Source organism: Apostichopus japonicus, chromosome 7 (genome assembly GCF_037975245.1).
Source record: "Apostichopus japonicus isolate 1M-3 chromosome 7, ASM3797524v1, whole genome shotgun sequence".
Lineage (NCBI taxonomy): Eukaryota > Metazoa > Echinodermata > Holothuroidea > Aspidochirotida > Stichopodidae > Apostichopus > Apostichopus japonicus.
This window is the reverse complement of record NC_092567.1, coordinates 13562938-13575141: the sequence shown is the minus strand read 5'-3', so window position 1 is coordinate 13575141 and position 12204 is coordinate 13562938. Positions and strand designations below refer to the sequence as shown.

The 12204-nt window shown below is 37.4% G+C and overlaps 1 protein-coding gene across 6 annotated transcripts in view; it reads right to left on the bottom strand.

Moving 5' to 3' along the window:
• Positions 1–11785, bottom strand: part of LOC139969388 (ATP-dependent DNA helicase Q1-like) — a 63972-nt gene extending 52187 nt beyond the window's left edge. The window contains exons 1-6 of one of the 6 annotated variants that reach the window (XM_071974302.1): positions 11762–11785; positions 10445–10662; positions 8846–9019; positions 8320–8499; positions 5320–5625; positions 2665–2831 (exon numbers count right to left, since the gene is read on the bottom strand). In XM_071974302.1, coding sequence (XP_071830403.1) covers positions 2665–2831; positions 5320–5625; positions 8320–8499; positions 8846–9019; positions 10445–10496 — 879 coding nt within the window. In that variant the 5' untranslated portion in view covers positions 10497–10662; positions 11762–11785. The other 5 variants (XM_071974304.1, XM_071974298.1, XM_071974300.1 and 2 more) reach the window with 5 other exon arrangements.
• Positions 11786–12204: the final 419 nt, after the last annotated feature.

Genomic DNA, 12204 nt, shown 5'->3' with positions numbered 1-12204 from the left:
TCCACTGTGCCATAACGACATACATAACTAGCTTATCTATTTATATTTTACTTCAAATGGTGGCATAAAAGTCGAAAAAATTGCAACTTTCAACTTTGTTGTTCTCCAAGATATTTTCCGTTGGGAACCCAATAAACCTCGCCCATAATATGAATATTTAAACACTACGAACGTCATTGACAGATACGTAATATAACACCACGCTTGATTTGTGTACAGTCTATATGGCAGTTGTACCAGGGAGTTGCATAACAACTCCTTGGTTGTACCATGGAGCTATAGCTCCATGGTTGTACCAAGGCAAAGTCTTGAATCTATTTTTAGCAACGGCTCATAACTAAACCTGCATCTCTGATTGGTTGAATTCAAACTAGTGGGTTTGGGAACTGAATGCGATTAATTTGTATGTGGAATACTCGCCAATTAACGTTTTTGGCAGGGAAAAACTTGGCTAATATCTTAATTTGCTGTTTTGTGATTTTGATGCATGTAAAAAACTCGATGGACATGTCAAAAATGTAGAAAACGGCGATCAAACGCAAAATGCTCATGAATAAACATACTATTCACTGATTGGTGGAATTCAAACTAGTGGATTTGGAGATATGAAAACTTTGTCGAGGACACTTTTACTCGTTATCGACATAAAGAGTAATTAACTCTCTTGGCAGGGTGAAACTTGGATGGTATCTTAGTTTGCTGTTTTATGATTGATACATCTAAAAAAATCGATGCACATGTTAAAAAGGTGGAAAAAAGAGACCCAACGCAAAATGCTGCTTTAAAGTGCCATCTTACTTTATTCTAGCACTTTCTGCCATTTGGCAGTTTCTCTTATTTCCTTTTAGGCCCTCTTCAATAGCTTTGTGTTTGTTTTTCCTTACTATCTTTTGATAGACTGTCAGAACAGCATATCTCATATCAGGAAAACTGGCTCTGCAGACAGTAATATGGCTAATATTACTGCTGTTAACACTTTTAGTACTCTTTAGTAATTGCAGTCGGTGTCGTCGGTTGTGATGTAGAATCACTAAATCGCAAATTGCTCCATTTTCTTAGCAGGAAAGTTGAACTTTTGGAGTTATGCAGTTTTATTTGATTAATTCTTGGCAGATGTAGTAAAGTTGCTAACAAAATGCAAACTACTGCTTCAAACCCACAGGAGCAAGTACCCAGTACCTAACAGTTTCTGAGCTAATGTTACAACAGGTTTGAACCAAGAGCACAAAGCTGAAGGAGGTCAGCCATATTCCATAAAAGTGGAATAAACACTGCAGGTGCTGGAGGATTAGTGCTTTTCTCCCATTACAGTGGTGGCTATATAATTATTACCTGGCTTGCTTATCAAACAAACAACTTTGCATGAGTGGCCATAAGATAAGTGGGGACTATATCCTATCAGCATTCAAATGGGTGCCAGTTGTAACGGAAAGCTTGGATGCTGGGTAATAATTTGCTTTTAAGGTCGCTTCCCAAAGAAACTTGTAGATAAAGCATCCAGGATGGAAATGCTGGCAAGGTCACATTTCCAGATTAAAGAAAACGGAAGGGGACATGATTCCAGGAGAGACACCAGTGTTTAACAGAGGTGGCAAGAGCACAGGTGAAAGGACAAGAAATTCAGGAAGAAAGACATGTTTTGGCATCTAGGGGAAGGGAGACAATGGAACTAAGCCCTATATTTATATTGACCACATCACTTTTATGGAAATCCTTCAAGAGAAATTTGCAACACCAACCATGTAAAAACTACACAAATGTCAGCATATGATGCACTGGAAGAAGGGTGGACTTTCCTGAGAAATCCCTGAGAAAAACCAACTCATTGATCGATCATACCAGCCTGACTAGAAGTTCTATGGATGGTAAGGACATCTATGTATGTCATATAACAGTTTCTGTAACTAGTACTCAATCACATATCAAGGGTAGCAGTTGCTTCAGTTTGTATGATCAATATAATGAAATGCTGCCAAATTCCCAATTCTTTCTGGGTGCTGAGCATAACACAAAAAGAAGGCAGGGTCTTCCTACCAAAGTCATTGGTCCCACTCACAAAATGGTTCAACTTAATCAAATTGGCCTAAACCACTTGGCTCAAAAGCCCATATTTAATATTGAAAAGATGCCTTCCCATATGTGACATTGCATGCTGTGGGAATCAAAGTAAGATAACGCCTTACTACAAGCATTGTTTTTCACACTTAAGAACAACTGAATATCATTTTCCAGCAACATCACAAGTGTATCTGTCAACCTCAAATATTAAAAAACAGTGAAAAAGACGTCCAGGACCATATCGAAGGTCAAAGTTTAATACCTACAGAATTAATGTGGTGCACACCAATTAATTGCCACTATTTTCAGTTGAGGATTCACTTTATTCACTTCTATTTGTTGATAAATAACATAGAATTCAAATTTCAGTATCTCAGAAACACTACACAAGTCAACAAATACACCTGAACTGAGGAGGTAACATGATAACAGGTTTGCCTGATATTAGTGATATCTAAATACTTTGTCATTAAAACCTTTATATCTAAAATAGGTACAGAAACACAACCTGCTCTGAAGGTTGTGTATTCAGGTGTACAATACTATCACATGTAAAACGCAATGGGTGTGCCTCATATTATCCTCATCTAAACAAACCTTCATTACCTCATAGAATAGATTGGCACGATTATATGTTGATCTGATGACATCACAACCGGCAATGTTGAGCATACTTTTAACATCATACACGACACTGGTAGAAGCTGTAGCTGTTAGTCCAAGGATGGGACTATCAGGAAACTGACGCTTCAGGATTCCAAGTACTTTGTAATCTGTAATGAAAAACCAAAAAGTCAATAGGCTTAGTGGTTCCTTGCCAAATGCTATGAGAGGAAATTCAGCAGAAAAACTGCCCTCTAAAACAAGACGTTATCGGTTGACCATTAAATGAAATCATGTTAGTAGCAAGCTTCTTGCTCTAATTCAGATCCAAAGATCTAAGCTAAACTTTCTAAGTTTTTATGATTAGATTTTGAGACTTTGACCTCTCTCTGTTGACTCAAATGACCTTTGAAGTTCACAAAATGGGTTAAAAATTCATGTACTGGTAGATACACATGCAAACTATGATCCTTATCCAACTTCACTCATGGAGCTATACTTTTTGTTTTACAATATTTAAAAGATTTCAGACTTTCACCTCTGTTCACCTCAAATGATGTTTGACGTTCCCAGAAAAGAAAAGAAGTTTCTTGTGCTAAATAATGTTTATGTACATACCAAGTATGAACTGCATTCAGGCTTAACTTTTTGAGTTACTGTATTTACAATGTTTTTAGACTTTGACCTCTGTTGACTTCAAATGATCCTTGACCGTCCCAGAAAAGAATAAGATTCTTGTACTCAGTAAGGTGTTTCCATATACTAAGTATGGAGTTTATCCACCAGATACTTTTTGAGGTATAGTTTTACAAGCAAAGGCATCACACACACACACACACAGGTGTGTTTTACATTCATACTGAGGACCACATTGTTTTGCAGTTATTGAAATCCACATACTCCGGGCTACCTTTAACAATATTATTCCTCTGAGGATGTGGTGATTCTTTAAATGATTTCTAAGGACTTGGAACTGCTAGATTAGAAGGGGGAAAGACTTTCACACTCACGCACCATCACTATCATATAGTACTATTCAGTGAGGAATCTACAAGTAGAAAATAATATACCTCAGCTTTAACAAGATCTGGACAGACAAAGCTCTCCCGGCCTCCCGGTTTCATATTCTATTCTCCCGGTTTTTTAATGTTTCATCACTTGTGAAATTTCTGAAATAGCCAACAGTTAGTCCTATGCCTATCGCGTAATAAGTGTTATCTAAGTAAAAATAGACTGACTGTTTATAAACATGTTACGACTGACACAGTGCTGTGCAGGACTCTCAATCAATATCAGGCTGCTTTGTCAGTTCTCAGACTTCGCCCAATGTCGTTATTGTACGTTGGCCTTGGTCGAGTCATGAATACAGTACAGAAGTACAGCGTGCACTGTGCATATGCCATGGTGCACAAGTTTAATAAACAAAAGTTGTCACTTGTTTGTATATGCGGCGTACCGGATGTGTGCAGTTTGCATGTAGGCTACTTGTATACGCCAAAAAACAGTTAAGTTCTATGCTGGCACACACTTTACATGCGTCCTCTTCGATGCTAGGTGAATATCACGTCTTAAACTACAATTTAAGAAATGGCTGTGTCAAACATCCACTAATTCTTTCGGCGATTTAAATCCCTATTCATTGAGCACAATAGCATTTCCTGCGTATAAACTCGTACAGGGATTATACGAGGTGTCTACGCGGCAATTTGTTTGTCAACGATTTTATCTGCGATTGTACTTGTTTATACGTCTTTATACGATCCTGTCGGCGTACACATGTCCAGTTATACATGAGCGGTACTGTAGGCTATTTATTTAGGAGTATTTATATAATTTCAGTTAAAAATTACCAACCTCCCTATTTTCCCCTTATTCTCCCCGTTTTTTGGCCCTGAAAAATTTTATTCTCCCTATTTTGGGGTCAAACAGGTTGACAGGTCTGAATCCTTCAAGTCAGTACAATGTGTATGACAGTTTCCTAACAAGTTGCACAAACAAATTGTTCAAACACATGCTAGTACATGCAAGTGCAAAAGCCTATCTTTATACAGTAAATGTTTGTTATCAGTACTCTTAAGCTCTACCATCAAGATTATATCAATGAGGGAGAATATATTAGGTACTTTAGTACTGAAATAATTAGGTACTTTATAACAAACAGGGTCTCCTCCAAGGCAGTGGCAGCAATGATGATGAATGTTGCAACATTCTTACCTTTCAGAGATCACCTTAAGAAATTTCATTTCTCCAACCTGTTGGAGCAAGCCTTTCTGATGAAAAATTAGTTAGTGTGAAGGACTTTTAGACACCTTAAAGATGATGCTACAAACATTCCCAACTTTTTGAGCAGGAATCAAGACTGAAAGTCTTGTTTTCCTTGGACAAACATTTTCACATTATTGGTTGGTAGGATTCATGTCAAATCTGGTGTCACTACTAAAGGAAAGCTGTTTTTTTCAAAATGCTGAACCTACAGGGATAGAGCCTACTATGCATAACATGTATTTTACTGCAAAAATGACTAATTAAACCCCTTGTAAGTACAGGACACAGCACAAGTATTATTAGCTGATGGGGAAACCAAGTTTTTGGGGAAATGTTGTGTCCAGAGATATGTCTGGTAGAACTAAGTTATTAGTTATAGTTATGATGACATACCTGGTCTAAAGTCATGTCCCCATTGACTGCAGCAATGGACCTCATCAATGACAATCCTGGAAAGCATTCCCTTGTCATAAGCTTTTTGAAGTTGTGCCATAAACCGTTTACTCTTGGCAATTTTCTCTGGAGTCACATATAGGAGTTTGAGTTTGGCCTTAGGATTTACCATGTCCTGAAGAACCACTTTCAGATGATCACGTGAGGTAGATGCTGAGAGAAGCGTGGCTGCTATGCCAAGATCCTGAAGGGTCATGGCTTGATCCTCCATTAAAGATACCAATGGTGAAACAACTAAGGTAATTCCTAGGGAAAAATGAAAGGTAATACTAATCATTTAATTTCATTCAAAATAGAATAGACTTTTCTATCTTTTATTGTAGTAGATAAAAGAAATACTTACCAGAAATGCCAAAATTGCAATGTGGTCTGGGTTTATGTAATTAGATGCCTTGTTTACAAACCTTATTAGGTTTCCTTCAAGAGATAAATATGTCTCCACGTATTGCTCTTTGTTTCCGTCATGAGATAAGCATTGAGTTCCACTGACTAGAGCAGTGGCAATGTTTAACTCATTTGTCTTTTGCAAACTGACATACACCATGAAATTTTTCAATTCATTGTCTATGTGTGTAATAGATAATAACCCCATTTTATATACTTTTGCTCATCTTCACTGCCACATTTGTGAAAGAGGAACCCTTTCAAAGATTTTCAGCTTAGCTCTGCTTTGAACTGATATGTTGTTGGCCTCCAGTTTCACGTCTAATTACGTTAAAAAAAAGACCAACAGTTTTTACTATACAAACAAAGAATACCAGAAAGCCAGAAGCATTTCTGTGATTCCCTACCATTCAATTTTTACTCAACTAGCCGATGATGCAGAGATTATAATCTAATACACTGCTGGCATCAAAAAAAAACTGAGTAACTCATAAGGATTTTATAATATAAACAAGTTGAATGCCAAAATGTTTCCATATCCAGAGAAGACCACTGTCTGCTGAAAACAGATAAAAATGGTCTTTTTTTAACTAATTGAGCTAAACAATCAGCTCTGCCACTAACAATTCAACAATTGTTAATAATGAATGAAAGTTATCGCATTGTTTTTCACTGTAAAATATTTTGACAATTTACTGCCAAAAACAAAATCATCTAGTACTTATGACAGTAAATAAGGCCAATTTGGAGACCATTTGAGTTAACCTGTTGACCCCTTCATGTTCAAAGTGTGACAACTTACAAGGGTCAAGTGTGTTCTCACCCAACTCAACAGTATCAGCTCTCTATTAAAGACAGATTCATCTTTAGACTGTCTGTGTGCATTGTTCATAATTATATTTAGACTATTAATGTATTCAGCCTCTCCACAAACTTAACTGAACTGAAGTTGACCCAACCATGGTGGCTCACCAAAAGGAAATAACAACAACAAGTCACATTGGGAAACCATCATACCACGTATGAGGTCGATCTAAGCCACACTTTTGGAGTTGTCATTTTTCCAAAGTTTTCAGACATTTGACCTCTTCCAAAACAGTTCTTGTATCTACACAATCATAGATGTACATTCTGAATATGAGGTTCACTGCAGCTTTACTTTTATTATTTTTCAGAATTGTACATCTATTGACCTCACATGACCTTCGACCTTCCAAAAACAAAAGTAGCTGGGAACTTACTTAGGGGCACCTACCTACCAAAAGACACTGACCTTTATTGACCTTTGACCCTCTTCCAAAAACAGTTCTTGTACTCATACTTTGTCTCCTGTTGACCTCTAATGACATTTCACAGCTTCTATCAAGCCCTGCTCCAAGTCAAAGTGTAAGCTACTACCGCATAATTATAGCATTAATCAATGTTACTGATGCTCCGTAAGCTTGCTTACAAGGTTTTCCTATCTTCGCCACTGGCTACCTCAAATGACCTATAGACCTTGCTCAATATCAACAGCACTTACTATGGGATTTAAGTTTGAAGTGCATGGACTGAATGCTTGGTGAATTACTGTGTTTATGAGCAAAGTTGTCACAGACGCACATACACACACTTGTGTGTTTTATATTCAGACCGAGGACCTCATTGTTTTTTTTGTTTTTTTTTTAATCAACGTACAATAACCTTAACAATAGAATTCTTCTGACTACTGGGTGATTCTTTTCAAATAACTGTGAACTTGAAATTCCTTCAAATCCTCAGTCCGACTGCAAAAATGAGGAGAGGAGGGGAGGGGAGGGGAGGGGAGGGGAGGGGAGGGGAGGGGAGGGGAGGGGAGGGGAGGGGAGGGGAGGGGAGGGGAGGGGAGGGAGGATATATTAAATAAAGAATAATGTATTTTAGCATTGCAGTAAGTTTAAACATAACAATGCAATAAGGATGCAAGCAATCAATACCTTCAATATGGAGATTGCTGTCATAAAGTTAAATTACGTACAGGAAACTGCTAGTCATTAGTCTCCACAAAGGGTGCTGTCTTAAAGTTAAATTACGTACAGGAAACTGCTAGTCATTAGTCTCCACAAAGGGTGCTGTCTTAAAGTTAAATTACGTAAAGGAAACTGCTAGTCATTAGTCTCCACAAAGGGTGCTGTCTTAAAGTTAAATTACGTAAAGGAAACTGCTAGTCATTAGTCTCCACAAAGGGTGCTGTCATAAAGTTAAATTACGTACAGGAAACTGCTAGTCATTAGTCTCCACAAAGGGTGCTGTCTTAAAGTTAAATTACGTAAAGGAAACTGCTAGTCATTAGTCTCCACAAAGGGTGCTGTCATAAAGTTAAATTACGTACAGGAAACTGCTAGTCATTAGTCTCCACAAAGGGTGCTGTCATAAAGTTAAATTACGTACAGGAAACTGCTAGTCATTAGTCTCCACAAAGGGTGCTGTCATAAAGTTACGTACGGTTACTTCTAGTCATTGGGGTGCTGGCATTAAGCTATGAAGGATGTATTGCATGCATAAGCCTCAACGAAGAATAATGTATTTAGTCATTACCCTCAGAAAGGAGTGCTGGAAGCTGGAAGCAGAGACTCTTTCCTCCTCCAGTTGGCATTATCAGAATAACATCATGCTTTGACATAGTGGCGTTGATAACTTCCTCTTGGTAAGGTCGGAATGATTCAATACCAAACATAGAAGTCTTCAAATTATGAAGCTCCTGAGACCACTGAAAATCTGGACAAAGAAATATCTGTACACATCATTTGAGCTTTTAGTTGTGCTAAATTTACTGGGAGAAGCAGCTAGACATTACTGTAAACTGGTCCTGAGTTTGAAGATCAATATGAATGTGGAAATGCAGTCACACATGTATTTTGTTTGCACATTTTGTTGAACATGTACCAAACATTTCTTCCAGAACGTTAAGATAATATATGGTGATGACTGAGAAATTTCAAAGTTTATCCAATTGTAACCACCTCTTTTCTTCTTGGTAAGCATCATCATATTTGGAGACAAAGTACAGACTATTTACAACATTCCTGAACAAAACTGACTCAAGTCACATGCAGTACTTTACCTGAACATTTAAAATCTACATCTGGTAACTGACAAGATCGCTCCAAAAGAGTGGCTTCTGACTCCATTTCTTTCTTCTCCTTCTGTAATATCAGCTTTCTCTTATTCAAGTAGTCCAGCTTACTATGAATTTCTGCCAAATCTAAATTAATAGCTGAAATATTTTTCTTCAGCTCTATTGAAATGAAAGTATGTAAGATAAGATATAGATGTTTGTGCCAACCCATACAGTAACAGAACAAACAATACCGCAATGCTATTACACAATAAACATCATATTTTGCCCAGGCAGATTAAAATCTTTGTCAGAGCAAGTGTAGCTCATAGGCCCCTACTATATTGAGAAATGCTGCCTTACAGTATCAGATTTGTTAACTGCTTTGCAGACTTAAAGGGTGTGAAGACTCGCGCAAAAAGAAACGTCTAATGCAGGTAATCTGACCTAGTTTCGAATGAGGTGTAACAGAAGTGTTAGACACCACCATCGATCCCAGAAAATACGCACACAGCTTGCTACCTTTGGTAATTAGACACTAGTGTACAGTCAGTACATACAGCTGCGGTCAATACCCACAGCACAGTGTACAAACGATACAGCGATGGACATCTCAGGTCCAGCTAAAGATAACAAGGTATCAAGTTTCATTACTGTCTGCATTTTGTAGCGACAAGCAGAAAACTACACTTGCAAGCAACGGAAAGTTAACTTTTTCAGAGCGCGGTATGCGGTTTGGGGCGAGTCTTCAATGCCTTTAAACCATATGGTTAGTACCCTTTTACAAATATTAAAGCCAACAAACTTGGTGGTTTCTTACCAAATTTTACATAAGAACATACATTTCTGCACAAAGGATTCACAAATTTTGACCTAAAACTTTGCACAACGTTTCCACAATTTGAAAACTCATGCTCTCATATGACCTTTGCACCCAATAAAAAGTATGATTATTGTACTCGATAATGTGCATATATATGCCAAATATGAAGTCCAGCCATGCTTGACATTTCACTTCTAAGAAAACAATACAATTTTGTACTCACTATATGATGGATTCACATACCATACTGTACATATTAAGTTCACCCTAGCTTTGCTTTAAAACGTACTGTGTTTACTAAAATGTGCTGACTATTAGGTTTATTAGGTTTGAGGTTACCATCCACAAAACAAATTGGTTTCTCACACAAAGTAGGGACCCACACACCAAAGCTTTAGTTTTTTGAGTTAATGTGATAGTATGTATTTCAAATGCTGACCTCGACTGACCTTTGGCCTCCACCAAAAAACAATATGGTTCTTGTCTTCAATAAGGTGGGTCCACATACTTTGTATGAAGTAAGTACAAGCTTTACTTTTTGAATTATTGTGCTTACAAAGTTTTGATATTATGACCTCTAGTGACCTCATATGGCATTTTGACCTCTTCAAAAAACAAGTATCAATAAGGTGCATCCACACGCCAAATATGAAGTTCACTCATCATATAGTTAGTTAGTTATTTATTTATTTAAAGTGTTTACAAGTCAAAGCATAACACACACAATCCATCACCTTCAAAAATTTATCACTGGCTATAGGAATAAGAAATGGAGCACACACCTCCTATTTTTCTCTTTTTCTCCGGTAAAGAAAGAGAAAATCCTTCCATCATTTCACTTCAAGTGAACTTTCCTCCAGAAAGACTAATTTCTGCTTTATCCTTTATCAATGATTCTGTATCAAAGATTGAGCCACAGTTCCAACAAACATAAGGAGCCGCAAGATGTGTAATTCACATTCATTCCTTCTTGGAATTATTTCACATATGTGTTACCAGGCTGGAAAGACAGAAAAGCATACAATGTGTGAAAATTTGTTGAGTTAATTATAAGGCAAATGTATTAGGCTAGTGGTTTGTTGGTCTCTGAGTTTTCCAACAAGCATGCATCATTCTTCAATCAGAATAAAGTACTTCCTGCTGTTGTTCACCTTGATGAAAAGTATCACAAAATTGTATAACTCTCAGAGCTGATTTCATTCGTAGTAAACAAATTTACTCCAACACACATGTATAGGCCTACTGTATGTATCATTTACCTGTTAGACCCTAACATGTAATAGTAATGCTCTATACTATATCATTAACTTAGTAAGCCATACTCTTTCTAACAACCTTAACTCACACCCACCCCTCCACAGCCCCTCTCATGTAAAATGTTGCACTTTGTTGCATTTATCCTGAGCATAAAATATTCGCGACTAGCCTAACTTCAAATGTCAAAAATTTTAACAATTACATCACAACTTTCCAGTTTCAAATACACCTTGGAAGTTTTATATATATATATGATAGACGTTAATGCTTAACAGGTCAAGTGCGTGTTTTCTGTCATAGGCCTAGGGCCTAGGCTTAGAGTCATGCGACACAGTGACTTGTGAATGCAAACGTATGACTAACGACGTTGGGCAAAGTTGTCTTTGTTGCTGAGATAAATATTTGTCGAACATTAATTGGTACAGATATTGAACAATGTCAGTGAACATCCCTGTTTGGCTATATGACCTATACTATGAAATCTTTAAAACCTTCACATGCTGCATAAGTATACAGTAGAAGCTACAACTTGGTCGCTAAATCATTCATTCATAGCCTACGTTGTACGAGTACGACTTCGCTAATTCTACGTATATGTTAGATTTTAACTGTTCGTGACCTAACCATGAGTCCTGTTGATACATACAAAATGAATAGCACTAGGCTTGTACCTTGTCTTGTATAATTTAAATGTTGTGGCAATTCACCCAATCGTAGGGTGATTAAGTATGTCATGCTTGCATAGTCTCCCGATAACAGTCCGTGAGCTAAGAGACTCACCAATACCTAAAGAAAAGTATTTATGTCTATGCATCAACATTACAGTCAAATCCATCACTAACCTGAAGCTATTCCAGGATTCATCCAAGGATTCATCTCAGGATTTCATCACCGTGCAGGTGGCATACTCCTATTTATTAGAGTCTATATTACTCCGCCCGGATGGTTTCCGATCTCAGGAAAAGTGCCGAAATGCAGTAGAAAAACATCTTTTTTGATACGTTATCAATCAAGATCTGTGTTTTGTATGTTGACGAGCAATAATGGAAGTACATGTGGTGCACAAATTGGGTCAATTTAGGCGATTTTAGACCCGTTTAGGCCTCCCAGGAGCAGCGTACGAAAATTGTTTACTACTGAGTGAAGAGGTTTGATTACAACTTAGTGACGAAAATTTCTGAATCACATAGCAAAAACAAAAATGCACAGTAAGGATACCAAAAAACGATGGTGCCATTAAAAACCAACTTGTCAGCTATCCGGTGATGGGTAGTGTTTAGCTAGT